The sequence below is a fragment of the Mustela nivalis genome (assembly GCF_964662115.1).
Source record: "Mustela nivalis genome assembly, chromosome: 18".
NCBI lineage: Eukaryota > Metazoa > Chordata > Mammalia > Carnivora > Mustelidae > Mustela > Mustela nivalis.
This window is the reverse complement of record NC_139037.1, coordinates 44,465,492-44,485,986: the sequence shown is the minus strand read 5'-3', so window position 1 is coordinate 44,485,986 and position 20,495 is coordinate 44,465,492. Positions and strand designations below refer to the sequence as shown.

Below are 20,495 nucleotides of genomic sequence, written 5' to 3'. Positions count from 1 at the left end.
CTTTCTTCCTTTCTCTTTCTTCCTTTCTCTCTTTCTTTTTTTCAGATTTTATTTATTTGACAGAGGAAGAGAGGGGGAGTGACAGGCAGAAAGGGAAGCAGACTCCTCACTAAGGAGAGAGCCCAACACAGGACTCAATTCCAGGACCTTAGGATGGTGACCTAAGCCAAAGGCAGATCCTTAAGCAGCTGAGCCACCCAGGCATCCTCAAAAGCTTCCTTCTATGACTGTAACTCCACAGACAGTTTGAACATAACTCTGTGGAAAAATCAGAGCCACAACCACCTGTGAAAGCCACTCCTGGATCCTAACTTCAGAAACTGTGTAAGATCATTAAAATGTTACAGTGCTAAGTTATGGGGTAATTGATTATGAAGCAATCCATTAGTAACGTACTGTCAGACTAAATTAGAGAACAAGATCCAGTAAATGTTGTCTATAAAAGACACACTTTATTTTTTTTAATTTTAAAGAAGATTTTATTTATTTATTTGACAGAGAAAGGCATAGTGAGAGAGGGAACATAAGCGGGGGGAGTGGGAAAGGAGGAAGCACGCTTCGCAGCAAGCAGGGAGCCTGATGCAAGGCTCGATCCCAGGACTCTGGGATCTTGATGGAACTGAAGGCAGATGCTTAATGATTGAGCCATCCAGGCGCCCCAAAAGACACACTTTAGATCTTTGACACCAATAAGTTGAAAGTAAAAGAATGAGAAAAGATAGGTCACCATGGAGGGTCCTCAGCTTGGAGTCGGCTTCAGATGCTCTCTCCCTCTCCCTCCCCCACTGCCTCTCTTTTAGCTCAAATATGGACTGGCACTCTCTCTATCAAATAAATAAATAATATTTTTTAAAAAATAAAAATAATAAATTGAGCTAGAGGCGTGCCTGACTGGCTCAGTGAGTAGCGCATGTAACTCTTGATCTCAGGGTCATGAGTTCAAGCCCCATATTGGGCAAGGAGCCTGCTTGAAGAAATTGTACTAGAGACAAAGAGGACATTTCATAGTGATAAAAGGGACAACACATCAGATATATACACACATACATATATGGCAAATATATGTATCAAATAAAAATGTATACTAATGACAGACCCCCAAATACATGACAAATAGACCACTGAACAATTACAAGTTGCAACACCCCTCTCTCTAATTGACAGAACAACCAGAAAGAAATTCGTAAGGATGGAAAAGACATAGACGTGATCAACCAGTCTGAACTACCAGGTAACTTTCCACCTAACAAAAGCAGAACACACACTATTGTCAAGTACATTTGGAAAATTCTCCACACTAGATCATAAAATAAGGCCATAAAATAAGTCATAATAAATTTACACAAATTGAAATCAAACCAAGTATATTCTCCAACCTTAATGGAATTGAGTTGGAAACCAACCATTAAAAAAAATTAGGAAATCTACAAATATGTGGAAATTAAACAATAGCCTTCTAGATGGCCAATGTGTCAAAAAAAAAAAAAAAAAAAAAAAAACCAGTGGTAGGGTGCCTGGGTGGCTCAGTGGGTTATGCAACTGATTTTTTATTTCAGCTCGGGTCTTGATAGGGCTCTGAGTTCAAAACAGCATTGGGCTCCACAACAGTAGTGGAGCCTACTTAAAAAAAAAAAAAAATCTGTTGAAGTTTCATAAAATAAAAATTTTTTGAAACTGAAGAGGGATGGATCACACCATCTAATCCAAGGACCCCCACCACCTTTAAAGTGCCAATGACTGCTCTCTTTTTCCACTGTATACGTTTGAAATTTGTTCCACACATATGTGTTATCTCTACACAGATTTTTGTGCTTTTTTTTTTTGAAATTGATTTTATTCACATACCTAAGTGGGCCTTCGCAGAAGAGTCAGGAATTTTTGTTAATTACAAGTACTTGACATGTCAATAAAAATAAATACTAAGTCATTCAACAATGAGCCCCAGGGAACTAGGGAATTCAGATTTCGTCGCTCTGCAACTGCGAGAGGGGACCCTTCCTTACGCAGGCCACCCAGGGTTAAGGTCTCAAGGGCTCGATAGTGGGGTGATTTACCCCCAAAGGATCTTGAGGGGCAGAAAATGGGTCCTTAAAAGGCTCAGACTCTATCTATCCTCTGCTTCATGTGAGGTCGGGAGCAGTCTGAACTTAACTGCGCATATGCTTGTGAGAACAACACTTGTGAAGACAGCACGGACCGAGCAGGCCAGGAAGTGGGAGGCCTGTCACCCTTGGCGCGGGCTCCGGACTGTCCCGAGCTCGGAACCCTAGGCCAACATCCCGCGCTGGAACGCAGTATGCTAGGCCGGAGCGAGGGGCAAGGCCTCAGCAGAGTGGAGACCCAGACAGCCCAACGACTAGAAAACCACCACCTAGCGGCGGGGGCAACTGGGCGACTGTGTGAGGACGCAAACTACCCCGACCCCACCCAGTTGCTACTCGGGCAGGGAGTCCGTGGCCCGCGGCCGGCGCGGTTCAGGAGCCCAGGTGGAAGAAGTGTGGGAATGGGGCGCATGCCCGCAGCGGGGAACCAGAAGCCCGATCGTCCTGTCCCCTGTCCGCTCCGCGGGGAGATGCCGCTTCAGTGCGCGTCTGCCCCGGGGCGCACCGGCGGGGTCCAGTCCCGACTCTGGGACAGCTGGTAAGCCGGCGACGCCCGGTGCGCTGTGCGGCCCCACCCCGCGCCAGCCGGCTCCCCGCACCCACACAGGTCCAGGCCGCGTAGCCGCCAGCTCGGGCTCTTCATGGGACCAGGCGTGCGGAGACTCGCAACCCCTGTGTGCAGATGCACGCACACCGAGCCCCGTTGCTCCGCAGACGGGAGGCCAGGCGGAGCTTGCGCCCGCTCCGAACCCCATCAGGTCCCCCCACCCGCACTGCCCTGGGCTGCTCTGCCCAGCGCGGCTGGAAGACGACCTCAGACATAGCCCCACCCGATCGCGACCCTCCAGAGCCCGACCAGCCACACACCGGCCCCCCACAGCGGGTCCCGCACCCCGCCTCGGCGCGGAATCGCTGTGGGACCCATAGAGTCTTCCCCTCTCTGAACCTGCTTTCCGCGTCTGGACGCAGGAGACACAGACACGGAGCAGGCGCACCGACGTGGGCCGAAACTTTATTTGCCATTCCCGAACCCCAGCGCCCCCAGCCCCTCGGGGTGGGGCGGTCTCAGAAGATCTTCACGGAATCCAGCTGCAGGTCCCCGCCCACCTCCAAGAGGCGCACGCGCGCCGGCGGGATCCGGTAGCGGAAGTGGTGGTACTCCGAGTCGCCGACCACCGCCTGCGGGGACGCGGGGTGGCGCTGGAGTGCCCGAGGCCGCCTGAGGGGGCGGGGGTCCCTTCCGACACCCACCCGCGCCGTGTGCCTGCCGCGCCCACTGGCAGCGGGGACCGGCCCGCGGGCGCGTGTTTCTCGGCCTGTCTCTCGACCCAGCCTTGCCCCTGCTCCAGAGCCTTGGTCTCGCCCTGTCGGGGAGAAAACCGGGGCCCCGCTGCCCGCCTAGGGGACACCCGCCCTCTGAGCACTTGGCTCCTGCGCGCTGGTCCTTGTCGCTGCCGCACCCCGGACTGCTGACACTAGTGGGGATGCACCAGGGGAAGAAGAGGGACGCGGAAAACTGCCCGTGGCTCCCCATGGCCACAACTCTGTCGCCTCCACCAGTAGCCTCCCTGGCTTCCACGCCCGTGAGTAGCGGGGACCCACCTTGAAGCCTTCTTCCGTGGCAATAAGGAACACTTCGAAAGGCTGCCCGTGCTGGAAGGGAATGCCTGAGCCGCGCTCCTCTTGGCCCCAGGTGCCCTGCTCCAGGGTGTTGAAGACCACCGTGGATTGATCCAGGCGGGGATTGAAATGGAGGGCGGCCTCACTCCCTGGGGCCTCGCTGCACAGCAGGTTCACATAGAACCTGGTAGTTGCGGGTGGGGGGCGGTGAGAGATATACCGTCAGAGGCCTAGAACCACCAAATGAAGATCAAGAACCGATGGACTGGACTCTCGGGGGCAGGACATACAAATTTACTGAGAACTGAGAATTTAAAACCACAGAAGGAGGACTGTGGACTGGTGGCTACAACCAATTTCAGGGCATCCAAAAACTTGTGGGGACCCTGGACACACATCCACTTACACGAAGATCACAGTGCTATAGCTAAGGTCCCCCTCATTTCCAAAGCTTCTAAGAGTTGCCATGAATCATGGTGCCAATGGCCAGGGTGCTCCCCATTCTTAAGGGCTAGGAACAACACCACAGACCCCATTATTCCTGGCACCATAGATTCCCAGAAATCCCACAGTTACTGAACCAGGACGGCTTGGGTTTCCCAGATGCTCAGGGCACCTCCAGATCACAGGACATGTTCACAGAGTTCCTGGGGACTCAGACTGGGAGTCACAGGACTACAGGGAGGAACCCTGAGACTACCTTGGATCCCCCAGATTCCCAGGACACATTGGCACCCCAGCTTGTACACAGCCATGGGATAAAGCATTGAAGACATGAGATTCCAGAAAGTCAGTGACGCCCTGCGGATTCCGAGACCCTGGTGGACAGAGGTGGCTCTGGCTCCCTTGACTCTGGACTGGAAAGAGGTCAGCTTGTCTCACCCTCACCACGTGGGCCTGGGGTCTCACCTGCCAGCCTTTTCTGGGATGACACCACGGATCCTCATAACAGTTCCCACTCGGATGCCCTCAGGAAGCGAGGTCTTGTGGGGCACGTTCTGCAGGACCAGCGGGGGGGTCCAAGAGAACCAGGGACGCACATGACAGAGACAGATGGGTCAGCCCCAGGGAGAAAACGGTCAGGACCCACACCAGCAGAATCACTGAGAAGAAAGACCACAGAGAGAAACGAGAGAGAGAGGCAGAGCCAGGCAGAGGTGGGGACAGAAGCACAGAGAATCCACAGAACAGAGAGAATCCAAGAGTAGATGGGAACATTGGGTTGGGTTGGGTCAACCCAAGAGCCACAGCCCAGACACCTCGTAGCACACCCCAACACCCCCTTTCTCCTTTCAAACAGGAGACCTCAGGCGGGCCCAGCCCCTCCCCTATTCCCGAACAGCCTTGAGTCCAAGACCCCCAGCCTCAAGGCCCCGAGGCACTCACAGAACTCCCTGCCATGGCTGGGACAGTGGGGCAGACAATGGCGCTGGTGGGGATGGCTGCTGGGTCCTTAAATAAAAGTGGGGCGTGGCAGGCCAAGCTGACTCACCCCCTCCCCATTTCCACACCCACCACCCACACCTGGCACAGACCCTAGCCCTGGGGCCACCTGGCCCAGAACCTTCTTTCTGGAGCTCCTGCTTTCCCTCCATTCCCGAGGGTTCCCAGTTGCGCTGCCCCCTCTCCTTTCAGCTAATAATGATAAAGACAGCTCCTAAGGAAATAGGGAAACAGAGGGGACTGGGTGAGCCATCACTCATCTAGTCCTGTCTTCCTGCTGCTTGGCAGCAAGAAAAGAGTGTTTTGCCCATTTTGTCTTGGGAGACTTGGCCCTGAGAGGCCCCGCTGGGGGCTGGGTTTCCGGGCCCTCCTCCCAGGCTGGGACCTGGTGCCCAGGGCTGAGGCTGCAGCCCTGACAGGGACATGCCCATTTGGGCCCCTGATCCTGGCCTCAACCACATCCCTGAGAGAGGGGCTCTGAGGGGCCCCGGGTTCACCTGATGAGCGGCGTTGCGACCCTCAGGCCTAGAGAGGTGCCTGGCACATAGGAAGGGCTCTGTGAATGCAGGGGAGAGAAGGAATGAAAAAGCCCCTGTGCCATTTCAGAGGCCTCAGGGCAATCCTGTGCACAAGGGACCTGCTTGTATTCTCAGCTGAAGCCCAGGTTCTGGGGGTGACAGTCATCTTCATTCTACCACCATGGACACTGAGGCTCAGGGAGGGGAGGTCCTTTGCCCAAAGGTGCAGGGTGGGTGCTACCGTGTAGCCACTGCGGCTCTGCCTTTCCTCCTCTTGGGCATTTTGTGTCTGGCATTTTCCGTCCCATGAGTCAGTGCCCTAGTCCCCCTCCTGGGCCCTCTGGTTCCCATACTCTCTCCCAGGTGTCCCTCTCTGCCTCTAGCCTCTAAAGCTCTGTCTTGTGACGCCTGGGTGGCTCAGTCGGTTCAGTGTCTCAACTACTGATTTCACTCAGGTCATGATCTCAGGGTGGTGAGATCGAGCCCAGTATAGGACTCGTGACTGGCCAGAACCTGCTTAAGATTCGCTCTCTCCCACAGCCCTCCCTGCTCAAATAAGTTAATGAATGAATAAATGAACAAATGAATCAATCCGTCTATCTATCTATCTATCTATCTATCTATCTACCTATCTATCTCTGTAGTGTTGCATCTCCCCGAACTGCTGCCACTCTCCCAGCTAGCACTCAGGTCTAGGGAGCACAGGGCACCCACACCCACACCCAGCTGGAGGAGAACACCATGGAGCCTTCTTCCTCCCAGGTCCCACAGCCCAAGACTCCAGAAGAGGAATCCAGGATAGGACATGGGGGGAGGGCAGAGGGAGAATGCTGAAAGATGCTTCTGGGAGGCAGGGAAGAGGCAGGGTGAGGCAGCTATACAGAAACCCCTCCTAGCAGCCCAGCAGCCCTCCCCCCATGTGCACCACCCCACTCCCATCCCCCACTCCTGCCCCACCCCACAGGGGGAAGAACCCTGGGGCAGAGGACAGAATGGAAAGTTTGGGTGGAGACAACCAGACTCAGAACCTGATCCACCACCTGACTGCCCCCCCAGGCTTCCCAGACTCACATCACATGAGGCAGCCAGGTGGGGGCACAGTCTGGGAGCCAAGGCCTCAGAGAGTGAGGCTGGGCAATTGTGTTGGGCCTGGTGGGGATGGCAGAAGCACCCCCATTTTGCAGAGCAGAACACTGAGGCCTGGAGAGGGGCAGCTTCTCATCCTAGGCCACACAGTTAGGGTGGGTGGGGAGGGGGCTCGGCCGGAGGCCTGGATGTGGCCCAGGACTGGGCATCAGGACTTCCAGAAGAGGGCACAGGGGGCCTGAGGCTCGAGACCCAGCCCCTGATCGGGTCCCAGAATGATGGCCAGGGTGGGGTGTCCACTCTCTCGGTCTCCTTCTCTGGGGCTTCTGGTGCCAGCGACTCAGCCTTCTCCTGAGCTCTTTCTCTGGCTGGATATTGCTTCATACGCTGCCAGCCTGCAAGTCCCAACGCGACTTTGCTGTTTGGCTAAATGTTGGCATTCGATCTCTTATCACCGTGATCACCGGCTCCTTTCTCAGAACTCAGAGATGTGCAACCTTGCCGGCCCCTATTCTCCGGCATCCATATTCTTCATATCAGTTCTGGAGTATCTTCTGGAATTTTTTTTTTTTTTTTCATTTCCAAGGAGTACCGAATGTGTAATTTCCCAATACTCTTCCTTTTTCCTGAGCTACACTCTGCTGTCCTACAATCTGCCAGGTGTCACAGAATGATGATGACTTTTGACAAACGTGTAGATGGGAGCACCCACCAGCCCCATTGAGACTCCTCGAGCCCCAGAGACAGCCAGCCCCCCTCCACCTGCCCAGTTCAGCTGGCAGGCTGGGGAACTAAAGGGGTGGCCAGCAGGCTGAGTGGGCTGAACTCACGCTCCTTCGGGACAGAAGTCGGGGTGCACAAAAAGGAGCTCACTGTGCCCGCCGTGGGCATGGAGGGTCCCCGGCTCTGCTAGTGCCAGCTGGTTGGGGGCTTTGGCTTGTTCACGGGGAAGATCACACAGGGCTGCTTTGGGTTTGGAATGGAACATTCCAACAAGGAAAAGAACACCTTGATAGTCTATTTCTTAAGCCCGGAAATCAGCCCAAGCCTCAGGTGGTATTTACACACGGAGTAAATTTCACCCGCCCCTCCCTACGAAGGGAGGCAGTTTCTGTCCTGTTTCCTTCCATTGATAAACTGTGTCCAGTACTCTAAGCTGCACATGGGATTTTACCATGGGTTCAGTGGTAAGTTTTTCCACTCTCAAGTGCATTCTTCCGGATGGTTAGTAATTGTTGTACATGTCCGAGCCTGAGGTGGAAATCACTGGTTCTTCTTTCTCCTCTTCTTGTGTCTCTCCTCCCTCCTTTCCTTCCTTTCATTTCCTTAGCTGATGGATTGGGTCCTCCAGCCATCCAGTGGGGCAGCAGGTGCTGCCTCTGGTGGGTGGGGAGCTGGGGTGGCGGTAGTGGGGGGAGGGGCTTCTGCTCCATGCTGGTGGCAGAGGGAGCTGGTGAGGACCGTGCTCAGAAGAGGGTGGTCCGCAGGACCTGGGTGTGCAGGTGGGGGTAGAAATTTAGAACCTGGTGTTGATTTGGTGTCAGGTCTCTTCATGGCATCTGGATTGGCTCCCTTGTCTCCCTTTGTCTTTTCAGCATCATGACGCTTGGGAAGGTTGGAGGTCAATGTATCCTGGTCACTAGATTCCAGTTAGGCACTTTCCACAGAAGACCCACAAAAGTGACCCCGCGTATATCCTGTCTAGCTGTCCTCCACCGCCCCATGTCTTCTGGCAGGTGAATTGACTTGGATCATGTCCCTAGTGGCACATTCCCCAGTGGCAGGTTCCAGGGTTCCCCACCAGAATGTCACCCATTTGTCCTTTGTCATTAGCATTTTTGTGGGAAGCGCTTGGAAATTCTGCCAATGTCATCATCTTCACCAAATCCTGTCATTTCATCCTTCACATCTGCTGTAGACTGTGTGTCTGCCCCCCTCCTGCATTCCTAGGCTGAAACCCCATCACCAGTGGGATGGTATTTGGAATTGGGGCCTTTGTAAGGATGATGTCTTGAAGGCCGAGCCCTCATGAGGGCTTTGGTGTTCTTGCAAAAGGACCCCAGAGAGCTCCTTCCCCCCTCAGCCATATGAGGACATAGCCAGAAGAAAACCATCTATGAACCAAGAAGCTGGTTCTCACCAGACACCTAATATACTGGTCAATGTACTTGATCATGGACTTTCCAGGCTCCAGAACCATGAGAAATTTAAAAAAATTTTTAAAGATTTTATTTATTGGATACAGAGAGAGCACAAGGAGGGTGATCAGCAGAGGGAGAGAAGAAGGCTCCCAACCGAGCAGGGAGCCCAAGGGTGGGGTGGCTGGATCCCAGGACTCTGGGATCATGACCTGAGCCGAAGGCAGACCAGCAACTGACCCACCCCCAATAAATTTATTTCTTATAATTGGTTTTATAAATGGTCCTGAGGTCGGTGGTATTTTTCACAGGGTATGTCAGAGTACGTCAGGGTACGACAGAATACATCGGGCTACGTCGGGGTACGTCAGAGTACGTCGGGGTAGGCCAGAGTACGTCAGGGCAAGTCAGAGCCAACTCATGGCTCCATTATTGTGGTGCAGGGCTCACACTGTTGTAGACCCGCCTGTGGGCGTCCCTCACGACGACCTGGACCTGCGTCTGCACCCCGGGTCCGTGAATGCGTCCTCCTTCACCGACACAGGAAGCTGTCCCTGGCACGCCTTGTTTGAGCCCTGGAGACAGCCATTTCTGCAACCTTCTTTGGTACAGAAAGGCACTGGTCCGCAGGAACCAAGATGAGGGCAGTGTCCTGGCTCCCGCGCCTTGTCTGGGGCCCAAGGTGGGGGCCGCAGGACTCCAGACATAGGTGTATACATTGCAGGGCCGGCAACACCGGGCCTCTGCCTTCCTCCGGGTGCAACAGCCGAACTGAGGTATCAGGTGGACGGGGGAAACCCACACGTGGTTAGGTGAGTTGTTCAGGACCCGCGAGTCCCGCTTAGGAAACAGAAGCCTCAAAGAAATGGCCAACCTCTGTGCTTTTTTTTTTTTTTTTAAAGATTTTATTTATTTGACGAGAGAGAGAGAGATCACAAGTAGGCAGAGAGGCAGGCAGAGAGAGAGAGAGAGAGGAGGAAGCAGGCTCCCGGCTGAGCAGAGAGCCCGATGCAAGGCTCGATCCCAGGACCCTGAGAACATGACCTGAGCCACCCAGGTGCCCCCACCGTGCTTTTATATTAAGTTCTTCCGTGCTTTTATATTAAGTTAGACAGCGAGCTAATTGTGCAGAAGTACTTAATCTGCTCTGTGGGGCGGGTAAAGGAAGAGAAGAATTACTTTCCCAGGGCCCGTTGGCATAGAATTCTCTAGGTCTCAAGGTGACGATAAGAACGTGACTCTCCCGCTGGATCACGGCCAGTATCTCTGAGGAGGGACTTTCTCTTGCCTGTTATCAGGAATCAAGTGGGAGGTTAAAGCGCCCACCTGGTCTGCGGAGTAGTCAAGTTCATGAGACAGAAATCAGAAGGCGGGGTAGGGGGGTGCACCAGGTGCTGTGGGGATGGGGAGTGAGTGTCTTGTGGGTGCCCAGTTTCGGGTTTGCGGGATGCCGGGAGTTCTAGAGCCGGATGGGGGTTGGGGACAGCTACAGGATAACTTGCGCTTTGAACCATATCCTTAAAAAAAGTTGGTGTGCGCCTGGCTGGCTCAGTCGGTTAAGTGTCTGCCTTCCAAAAAAAGAAAAAAGGTAACATGGTAACTTTATATTCTTGTATTTCAACATTGGAAAAAAATTCTTTTTAAGGTTTTATTTATTTGACAGAGAGAGATCACAAGTAAGCAGAGCAGCAGGCAGAGAGAGAGAGAGGAGGAGGCAGGCTCCCCGCTAAGCAGAGAGCCCAATGTGAGGCTCCATCCTAGAACCCTGAGATAACTACTCCAGCCCAAGGCAGAGGCTTAGCCCACTGAGCCACCCAGGCGCCCCTAGACAAATGTATTTAGAGTGTGGGTAGGGAGAGAGATGGAGAGAGAATCTCAAGCAGACTCCCCACCAAACACGGAGCCTGAGGGGGGGCTCGATCCCACAAACCTTGAGGTCATGACCTGAGTGAAAATCAAGAGTCTGTCGCTTCACCAAATGAGTCACTCAGGTGGCCCAACATAATTTTAAAACATTATTTATTTTTTTCCAAAATAAAAAATTTTAAAGGAGACACATGTCCCCTGCTGTCCTATGCACTTCCTCCCCCCCCTCAAAAAAAAGTCTTCATGAAACCATGAGTTCAGGCAGACACTGCCAGTCAGGTCCCTGATCTTTTCCTTTCCATGCTGGAACTCCCTCTCCTGAAAGTGATGGAAGACACCCACACTGTGGTCACTCCCCCAGGTACCTCCTTTCCTGGTGGGGCAGAGCTTCCAGGGCTCAGCTGCCCTTTTGCGCACAGCTGCACCCCAGGTCCTGCGGACCACCCTCTTTACCTTCTCACCAGCACCCTCCTCAACAGCGTGGAGCAGCAGCCCCTCCCCCACTACCACCATCCCAGCTCCCCACCCTCCAGAGGCAGCACCTGCTGCCTGATGCTACCCACCTGATGGCTGGAGGACCCAATCCATCAGCAAAGGAAAAGAAGGAAGGGAGGGAGGAGAGATTGAAGAAGAGCATGAGAAAGAACCAGTGGATTTCCACCTCAGGCATGGATATGTACAACAATTACTTACGACTTGGAAGAATGCACTTGACAGTGGAAAGACTTACCACATGGTAAAATCCCACTTGCAGTTTAGAGTACTGAAGAGAGTTTACTGAACACAGATTATCAGTGGAAGCAACAAGGACACGCTCCCTCCACTCTGCAGGGAGGGGTTGGTGACATTTACTCCGTGTATAAATACAACCTGAGACTTGGGCTGATTTTCGGGCTTAAGAAATAGACTATGGGGTGCCTGGGTGGCTCAGTGGGTTAAAGCCTCTGCCTTCGGCTCTGGTCATAGTCTCAAGGTCCTGGGATAAAGTCTGACTCTCTGCTCAGTAGGGAGCCTGCTTCTTCCTCTCTCTCTGCCTGCCTTTCCACCTACTTGTGATCTCTGTGTGTCAAATAAATAAATAAAATCTTAAAAAAAAAAAAAGAAATAGACTATCAAGGTGCTCTTTTCCTCATTGGAATGTTCCATTCCAAACCCCAAGCAGCCCTGTGTGATCTTCCCCGTGAACAAGCCAAAGCCTCCAACCAGCTGACGAGGGCAAAGCCTGGGACCCTCCATGCCCATGACCCAGCGGGCACAGTGAGCTCCTTTCTGTGCACCCCGACTTCTGTCCCGAAGGAGCGTGAGTTCAGCCCACTCAGCCTGCTGGCCACCCCTTTAGTTCCCCAGCCTGCCAGCTGAACTGGGCAGGTGGAGGGGGGCTGGCTGTCTCTGGGGCTCGAGGAGTCTCAATGGGGCTGGTGGGTGCTCCCATCTACACGTTTGTCAAAAGTCATCATCATTCTGTGACACCTGGCAGATTGTAGGACAGCAGAGTGTAGCTCAGGAAAAAGGAAGAGTATTGGGAAATTACACATTCGGTACTCCTTGGAAATGAAAAAAAAAAAAAAATTCCAGAAGATACTCCAGAACTGATATGAAGAATATGGATGCCGGAGAATAGGGGCCGGCAAGGTTGCACATCTCTGAGTTCTGAGAAAGGAGCCGGTGATCATGGTGATAAGAGTTCGAATGCCAACATTTAGCCAAACAGCAAAGTCGCGTTGGGACTTGCAGGCTGGCAGCGTATGAAGCAATATCCAGCCAGAGAAAGAGCTCAGGAGAAGGCTGAATCGCTGGCACCAGGAACCCCAGAGAAGGAGGCCGAGAGAGTGGACACCCCGCCCTGGCCATCATTCTGGGACCCGATCAGGGGCTGGGTCTCGAGCCTCAGGCCCCCTGTGCCCTCTTCTGGGAAGTCCTGATGCCCAGTCCTGGGCCACACCCAGGCCTCCGACCCAGCCCCAACCCCACCTACCTTGCTGTGTGGCCTAGGATGAGAAGCTGCCCCACTCCAGGCCTCAGTGTTCTGCTCTGCAAAATGGGGGTGCTTCTGCCATCCCCACCAGGCTCAACACAATTGCCCAGCTTCACTCTCTGAGGCCTTGGCTCCCAGACTGTGCCCCCACCTGGCTGCCTCATGTGGTGGGGGATGGAGAGTCTGGGAAGACTGGGGGGCAGTCAGGTGGTGGATCAGGTTCTGAGTCTGGTTGTCTCCACCCAAACTTTCCATTCTGTCCTCTGCTCCAGGGTTCTTCCCCCTGTGGGGTGGGGCAAGAGTGGGGGATGGGAGTGGGGTGGTGCACATGGGGGGAGGGCTGCTGGGCTGCTAGGAGGGGTTTCTGTATAGCTGCCTCACCCTGCCTCTTCCCTGCCTCCCAGAAGCATCTTTCAGCATTCTCCCTCTGCCCTCCCCCCATGTCCTATCCTGGATTCCTCTTCTGGAGTCTTGGGCTGTGGGACCTGGGAGGAAGAAGGCTCCATGGTGTTCTCCTCCAGCTGGGTGTGGGTGTGGGTGCCCTGTGCTCCCTAGACCTGAGTGCTAGCTGGGAGAGTGGCAGCAGTTCGGGGAGATGCAACACTACAGAGATAGATAGGTAGATAGATAGATAGATAGATAGATAGACGGATTGATTCATTTGTTCATTTATTCATTCATTAACTTATTTGAGCAGGGAGGGCTGTGGGAGAGAGCGAATCTTAAGCAGGTTCTGGCCAGTCACGAGTCCTATACTGGGCTCAATCTCACCATCCTGAGATCATGACCCGAGTGAAATCAGCAGTTGAGACACTGAACCGACTGAGCCACCCAGGCGTCACAAGATAGAGCTTTAGAGGATAGAGGCAGAGAGGGACACCTGGGAGAGAGTATCGGAACCAGAGGGCCCAGGAGGGGGACTAGGGCACTGACTCACAGGGACAGAGGATGCCAGACACAAACTGCCCAGTCAGTAGAAAGGCAGAGCCATGGTGACATGGTAGCACCAGCCTGCAGGTTTGGGCAAAAGGCTTCCCCTCCCTGAGCTTCAGTGTCCTTGGTAGTAGAATGGGGGTGACCATTGCCCCCAGAGGCTGGACTCAAGCTGAGAGCGCAAGCACAGGGCCTTTTTCATTCCTTCTCTCCCCTGCATTCACAGAGCCCTTCCTATGTGCCAGGCACTGCTCTAGGCCCCAGGGTCGCAGCACCACCCATCAGGTGAACCTGGGGCCCCTCAGAGCCCCTCTCCCAGGGCTGTGGTTGAGGCCACGGTCAGGGGCCCTAACGGGCATGTCTCTGTCAGAGCTGCAGCTTCAGCCCTGGGCAGCAGGTCCCAGCCTGGGAGGAGGGCCCAGAAACCCAGCCCCCAGCGGGGCCTCTCAGGGCCAAGTCTCCCAAGACAAAATGGGCAAAACACTCTTTTCTTGCTGCCAAGCAGCAGGAAGACAGGACTAGATGAGTGATGGCTCACCCAGTCCCCTCTGTTCCCTGTATTTCCTTAGGAGCTGTTTTCATCATCATTAGCTGAGAGGAGAGGGGGCAGCGCAACTGGGAACCCTCGGGAATGGAGGGAAGGCAGGAGCTCCAGAAAGAAGGTTCTGGGCCAGGTGGCCCCAGGGCTAGGGTCTGTGCCAGGTGTGGGTGGTGGGTGTGGAAAAGGGTGGGGTGAGTCAGCTTGGCCTGCCACGCCCCACTTTTATTTAAGGACCCAGCAGCCATCCCCACCAGCGCCATTGTCTGCCCCACTGTCCCAGCCATGGCAGGGAGTTCTGTGAGTGCCTCGGGGCCCTGGGGCTGGGGGTCTTGGACTCAAGGCTGATCAGGAATAGGGGAGGGGCTGGGCCCGCCTGAGGTCTCCTGTTTGAAAGGAGAAAGGGGGTGTTGGGGTGTGCTAGGAGGTGTCTGGGCTGTGTCTCTCAGGTTGACCAAACCCAACACTTCCATCCGCTCTTGGATTCTTCTGTTTGTTCTGTGGATTCTGTGTTTCTGTCCCCACCTCTGTCTGGCTCTGGCTCTCTCTCTCCTTTCTCTCTGTGGCCTTTTTTCTCAGCGATTCTGCTCATGTGGGTCCTGACCGTTTTTTCCCTGGGGCTGACCTATCTGTCTCTGTCACGTGCATCCCTGGTTCCCTTGGACCCCCCCGCTGGTCCTGCAGAACGTGCCCCACAAGACCTCGCTTCCTGAGGGCATCCGAGTGGGAACTGTTATGAGGATCCGTGGTGTCATCCCAGAAAAGGCTGGCAGGTGAGACCCCAGGTCCATGTGGTAAGGGTGGGACGAGCTGACCTCTTTCCAGCCCAGACTCAAGGACTCTGGAGCCACCTATGTCCACCAGGGTCTTGGAATCCCCGGGGCGTCACTGACTTTCTGGAATCTCATGTCTTCACTGATTTGTCCATGGCTGTGTACAAGCTGGGGTGCCTATGTATCCTGGGAATCTGGGGATCCAGGGCAGTCTTGGGATTCCTACCTGCAGTTCCTGGGACTCCAGTCTGAATCCCCAGGAACTCTGGAAACATGTCCAGTGATCTGGAGGGGCCCCGAGCATCTGGGAAACCCAAGCAATCAGTCCTCAGGTCCTGGTTCGGGAATTGTGGGATATCTGGGAATCTATGGTGCCAGGAATAATGGGGTCTGTGGTATTGTTCCTAGCCCTTAAGAATGGGGAGCACCCTGGCCATTGGCACCATGATTCATGGCAACTCTTTGAAGCTTTGGAAATGAGGGGGACCCAAGCAATAGTACCGTGACCCTCCTGCAGGTGGTTGTGTCCAGGGTCCCTATAAGGTTTTGGATGCCCTGTAATCCTGGTCCTGGCCACCAGTGCACAACCCTCCTTCTATGATGTGTGACATTCCAGGTCTTTTAAATTTGTATGTGCTCTGGCAACGGTGAGTCAGGCCCCTTTTCCCCTCATCTATCAGGTTCTATGTGAACCTGCTGTGCAGCGAGGCCCCAGGGAGTGAGGCCGCCCTTCACTTCAATCCGCGCCTTGATGAGTCCGCTGTGGTCTTCAACACATTGGAGCAGGGCACTTGGGGCCGAGAGGAGCGCGGCTCAGGAATTCCCTTCCAGCACGGGCAACCTTTCGATGTGCTCCTCATTGCCACGGAAGAAGGCTTCAAGGTGGGTCCCTGCTACCCACGGGCGTGGAAGCCAGGGAGGCTGTTGGTGGAGGGGCCAGAAGCCTAGCCAAGCTGGGGGGGCGGGGGTGGTTTCCGCGTCCCTCTTCTTCCCCTGGTGCATCCCCACTAGTGTCAGCAGTCCGGGGTGCGGCAGCGACAAGGACCAGCGCGCAAGAGCCAAGTGCTCAGAGGGCGGGTGTCCCCTAGGCGGGCAGCGGGGCCCAGGTTTTCTCCCGGACAGGGTGAGACCGAGGCTCTGGAGCAGGGGCAAGGCTGGGTCGAGAGACAGGCCGAGAAACACGCGCCCGCGGGCCGGTCCCCGCTGCCAGTGGGCGCGGCAGGCACACGGCGCGGGTGGGTGTCGGAAGGGACCCCCGCCCCCCCAGGCGGCCTCGGGCACTCCAGCGCCACCCCGCGTCCCCGCAGGCGGTGGTCGGCGACTCGGAGTACCACCACTTCCGCTACCGGATCCCGCCGGCGCGCGTGCGCCTCTTGGAGGTGGGCGGGGACCTGCAGCTGGATTCCGTGAAGATCTTCTGAGACCGCCCACCCCGAGGGGCTGGGGGCGCTGGGGTTCGGGAATGGCAAATAAAGTTTCGGCCCACGTCGGTGCGCCTGCTCCGTGTCTGTGTCTCCTGCGTCCAGACGCGGAAAGCAGGTTCAGAGAGGGGAAGACTCTATGGGTCCCACAGCGATTCCGCGCCGAGGCGGGGTGCGGGACCCGCTGTGGGGGGCCGGTGTGTGGCTGGTCGGGCTCTGGAGGGTCGCGATCGGGTGGGGCTGTGTCTGGGGTCGTCTTCCAGCCGCGCTGGGCAGAGCAGCCCAGAGCAGTGCGGGTGGGGGGACCTGATGGGGTTCGGAGCGGGCGCAAGCTCGGCCTGGCGCCTCGTCTGCGGAGCAACGGGGCTCGGTGTGCGTGCATCTGCACACAGGGGTTGCGAGTCTCCGCACGCCTGGTCCCTTGGAGAGCCCGAGCTGGCGGCGACGCGGCCTGGGACCGGTGTGGGTGCAGGGAGCCGGCTGGTGCGAGGTGGGGCGGGACAGCGCACGGGGCGTCACCGGCTTCCCAGCTGTCCCAGACTCGGGACTGGCCCCTGCATGTGCGCCCCAAGGCAGACGCGCACTGGAGCGGCATCTACCTGCGGAGCGGACGTGGGTCAGGACGATCCGGCGTCTGGGTCCCCGCTGCGGGCATGCGCCCCATTCCCACACTTCTTCCACCCGGGCTCCTGCACGGTTCCGGCCACCGGCTCCTTGCCGAAGTGACAACAGGGTGGGATCGGGGTAGTTTACGCCCTCACACAGACGCCCAGTCGCCTCCACCGCTAGGCGGTGCGTTTCTGATCCGAGGAGGTGGCTGCTCGTTCCTTAATGGCTGTGGTTGTGATGAGGGAGCAGGAGGCTGGCTGAGGACAAAGCAAAAGCTGGCGCCTTGCACCCCCTCTTCACCCGCTCCCCTCCATATGTGTAGCATTCCTCAGGCACCCCTGACTGCCATAAAACGATAAATAGTTAACTTGCAGGGATCGCAATCCTGCAGAACAGGAATCTCCCTTGCTCTACAAGATGTCCTAGAGACCTAAACAGGGAGGTTACCTTATCAATAGCACAAATTTCCAGAGGCAAATAACTCTTGGTTCCTGAAGCCCTAATGTCCCCCTCCCACCATAAACTGGAGGAGACTGGGGTAGAAAGGAATGTAAATGATAGCCAGATCATAATGCCCCACCAAGAATCTCCCAATTATCTTGATGTTAGTGCCTGACCTAAAGATGACATTGATCAAGCCATAAGGGCAAAGACTCCCCCCCCCCCCCGCACCTTGTAGGCCCTCCCTAGCATGTGAGAACTCTGTTGAAATCTCCCATTCCTTCACCACCTCCCCCCAACCGTGGGGTATATAACATGCCCACCTTCACAACCTGGGGCAGGGCAGCAGCTCTTCCTGCCCACGGGTCCTGTCCCCGTGCTTTAATAAACCACCATTTTGCACCAACGACGTCTTAAGAATTCTTTCTTTAGTTGTCTGCTCCGAACCTCCTCACCCCACCGAACCTGACTTAGGTTCTGGGACTTCATCAGTTGGAGGGAGGTCATGACTCCCCGACCGCGACACTCTGCAATGGCCGTGTCCTAATTGTGAGATAGTTCCGGTCGGCTGGCAAGGTTCGCTCACTGCGGTTGGGGTCCTGGCGGGGAGTCTGGGCAAAGTCGGGAGCCAAGGCTCTGGAGGGTTTTGCCTGCGGTTTCCGGCCTGGGATCCCTTGGAGATGTAGAACACGTCGCCTCCCTGTGGCCTCTGCCGGTGGTGCAATATCGTTAATGGGCGTGGGAACGAGGGTGCTTTTATTTTAGTTTCCTCTGAAGATGCAGAATTCTGTGTGATCTCCAAATCTGGATGAATTCGAATCCTTTCAGAACGGAACTTTCTCTGCACTTCCGAGCTTCAACGTGGAGCAGCCCCTCTCCATTCTGGGCCCTTCTTTGTATATTTATGGGTGGGCTCTGGCACCTTCGGTCTTCCTCTCCCAGTGGGAGACCTTAGAAATCTAACATCCATTGGTACACCAGGGATCTTTGTTAAATGAATTAATTTTTATTTCATTTGTGTCATGTAGTTTTTTAACATTTAAAAAGAAATTTGTACCTACCCATTGGGTACAAATTTGGAAAAGGACAGTGAAAGATAAGACAATGTTGGCACAACTGGTAAACTAGGTTGGATGATAGTGATTCACTGATGTTAATTTCCTGATTTTCACTTCTGTATTACTGTGTATATTGTGGAGAATGTTCATGTTTATACAAAATATTACTACATATTAAGAAAATATTTGAGGGGCACCTGGGTGTCTCTGTCAATTAAGCGTCTCCCTTCCAGTCAGGTCATGATCCCAGCGTCCTGGGATGGAGTCCCAGACTGGGGCTCTAGGCTCAGCGGGGAGCCTGCTTCTCCCTCTCCTTCTGCTGCTCCCCCTGCTTGTGCTCTCTCTCTATCCTTCTCCCATTCCCTGTCAAATAAATTCTTTTTGGGGGGCACCTGGGTGGCTCAGTCATTGGGTGTCTGCCTTCCGCCCAGGTCATGGTCTCAAGGTCCTGGGATAGAGGCCCACGTGGGCTCCCTGCTTGGAAGGGAGCCTGCTTCTCCCTCTCCCTCTGCCTGCTGCTCTCCACGCTTGTACTCTCTCGCTCTCTGCCAAGTAAATAAATAAATAAGATCTTTATAATTTTTTTTAATTTATTTATTTATTTGACAGAGAGAGATCACAAGTAGGCAGAGAGGCAGGCAGAGAGAGAGAGAGGAGGAAGCAGGCTCCCCGCTGAGCAGAGAGCCCGACTCGGAACTCGATCCCAGGACCCTGAGATCATGACCCCAGCCGAAGGCAGCGGCTTAACCCACTGAGCCACCCAGGCGCCCCAATAAATAAGATCTTTAAAAATAAATAAATTCTTTTAAAAATATGTTTAATATGACTCCGTTTATCTTAAAAGAAAAAGATTTTACTTATTTATTTCAGAGAGAGAAAGAGAGCACAAGCAGGGGGAGCGGCAGACAGAGGGAGAGGCAGGCTTTCCGATGATCAAGGACCCTGGGATTGTGACCAGAGCTGAAGGCAGAGGCTTAACCAGCTGAGCCACCCAGACATCTCTAAATAAATGAAGGAAGGAAGGAAAAAAGAGTGAGAGAGAGAGAAAGTAAGAGGAAGGAAGGGAGAAAGAGAAGGGAAGGGAAGGTGGAAGGGAGAAAGGAAGGAAGGAAAGAAAGAAAAAAAGAAAAAGAAAAAGAATTTAAATGAAGAGGCAGCATGTTGGCAACTTACTGATAAAGAGCTCAGGAAAAATTACAGTTTGTGTTGTACTTAAAACTTTTTGTCTTTCATTTCAAATAAACAGATAAACCATTTGAGTTAATTTTTGTGTACCTTGTGAAATTGGGGCTCAACTTTCTTTTTTGCACATAGGTTTCCAGTTGAAAACACTGTTCTTTCTTCATTGCCTCATCTTGACACACACATTGATACTTAGTTGATCATAGGTGCATGTATTTATTTCTGGACCTTCAATGCTGTTCCATTTACCTATGTCTACCCTCATCCCAATATCACCATCTTGATCACTGTGATTTTGAAATCAGAACTTTGAGTCCTTTAACCTTTTTTCTTTTTCAAAATTGTTTTGTATATTTTTCCAAATAACCTTTAGAATTACCTTGTCAGTTTCTCTCTTTTTTTTAAATAAGATTTTATTTATTTATTTGACAGAGAGAGATCACAAGTAGGCAGAGAGCCAGGCAGAGAAGAGAGAGAGGAGGAAGCAGGCTCCCTGCCAAGCAGAGAGTTCAATGCGGACTCAATCCCAGGACCCTGAGATCATGACCTGAGCTGAAGGCAGAGGTTTAACCCACTGAGCCACCCAGGCACCCACCTTGTCAGTTTCTTAAAAAAAAAAAAATCAGCTGTGATTTTAATAGGTATTATATTGAAATGGTAGATTAATATGGGAAATATTGCCATCTTAATATTAAGTCTTCGAATCCATGAACGTGGGATATCTTCCCATTTACTGAGATCTTTAATTTCTTTCAACAATGGTTTGTAGATTTCAGTGTACAACAGTGCCTG

At 53.8% G+C, this 20,495-nt stretch overlaps 2 protein-coding genes and 2 long non-coding RNA genes across 5 annotated transcripts; 3 read left to right on the top strand and 1 right to left on the bottom strand.

Moving 5' to 3' along the window:
* Positions 1–3,098: 3,098 nt before the first annotated feature.
* On the bottom strand, positions 3,099–8,007 carry LOC309852462 (galectin-7-like). 2 transcript variants are annotated; one of them, XM_082709125.1, is made up of 4 exons: positions 7,944–8,007; positions 4,632–4,720; positions 3,705–3,906; positions 3,099–3,281 (listed from the first exon to the last, which is right to left on the bottom strand). In XM_082709125.1, exons 1-4 carry the CDS (start codon positions 7,980–7,982, stop codon positions 3,168–3,170), a joined length of 444 nt encoding a protein of 147 aa, XP_082565251.1. In that variant the 5' UTR covers positions 7,983–8,007; the 3' UTR covers positions 3,099–3,167. The 2 variants fall into 2 exon arrangements, with proteins under 2 accessions (XP_082565251.1, XP_082565252.1); XM_082709126.1 differs by lacking the exon at positions 7,944–8,007 and adding an exon at positions 5,109–5,246.
* On the top strand, positions 7,883–9,188 carry LOC309852463. Its single transcript, XR_014305216.1, has 3 exons — positions 7,883–7,956; positions 8,365–8,505; positions 9,015–9,188. It is a non-coding gene; the product is annotated as an uncharacterized lncRNA (long non-coding RNA).
* Positions 9,189–14,413: 5,225 nt separating this feature from the next.
* On the top strand, positions 14,414–16,481 carry LOC309852460 (galectin-7-like). Its single transcript, XM_082709124.1, has 4 exons — positions 14,414–14,519; positions 14,904–14,992; positions 15,673–15,874; positions 16,300–16,481. Exons 1-4 carry the CDS (start codon positions 14,505–14,507, stop codon positions 16,411–16,413), a joined length of 420 nt encoding a protein of 139 aa, XP_082565250.1. The 5' UTR covers positions 14,414–14,504; the 3' UTR covers positions 16,414–16,481.
* Positions 16,482–16,497: 16 nt separating this feature from the next.
* On the top strand, positions 16,498–19,785 carry LOC309852461. The gene is made up of 2 exons (XR_014305215.1): positions 16,498–17,256; positions 17,956–19,785. It is a non-coding gene; the product is annotated as an uncharacterized lncRNA (long non-coding RNA).
* Positions 19,786–20,495: the final 710 nt, after the last annotated feature.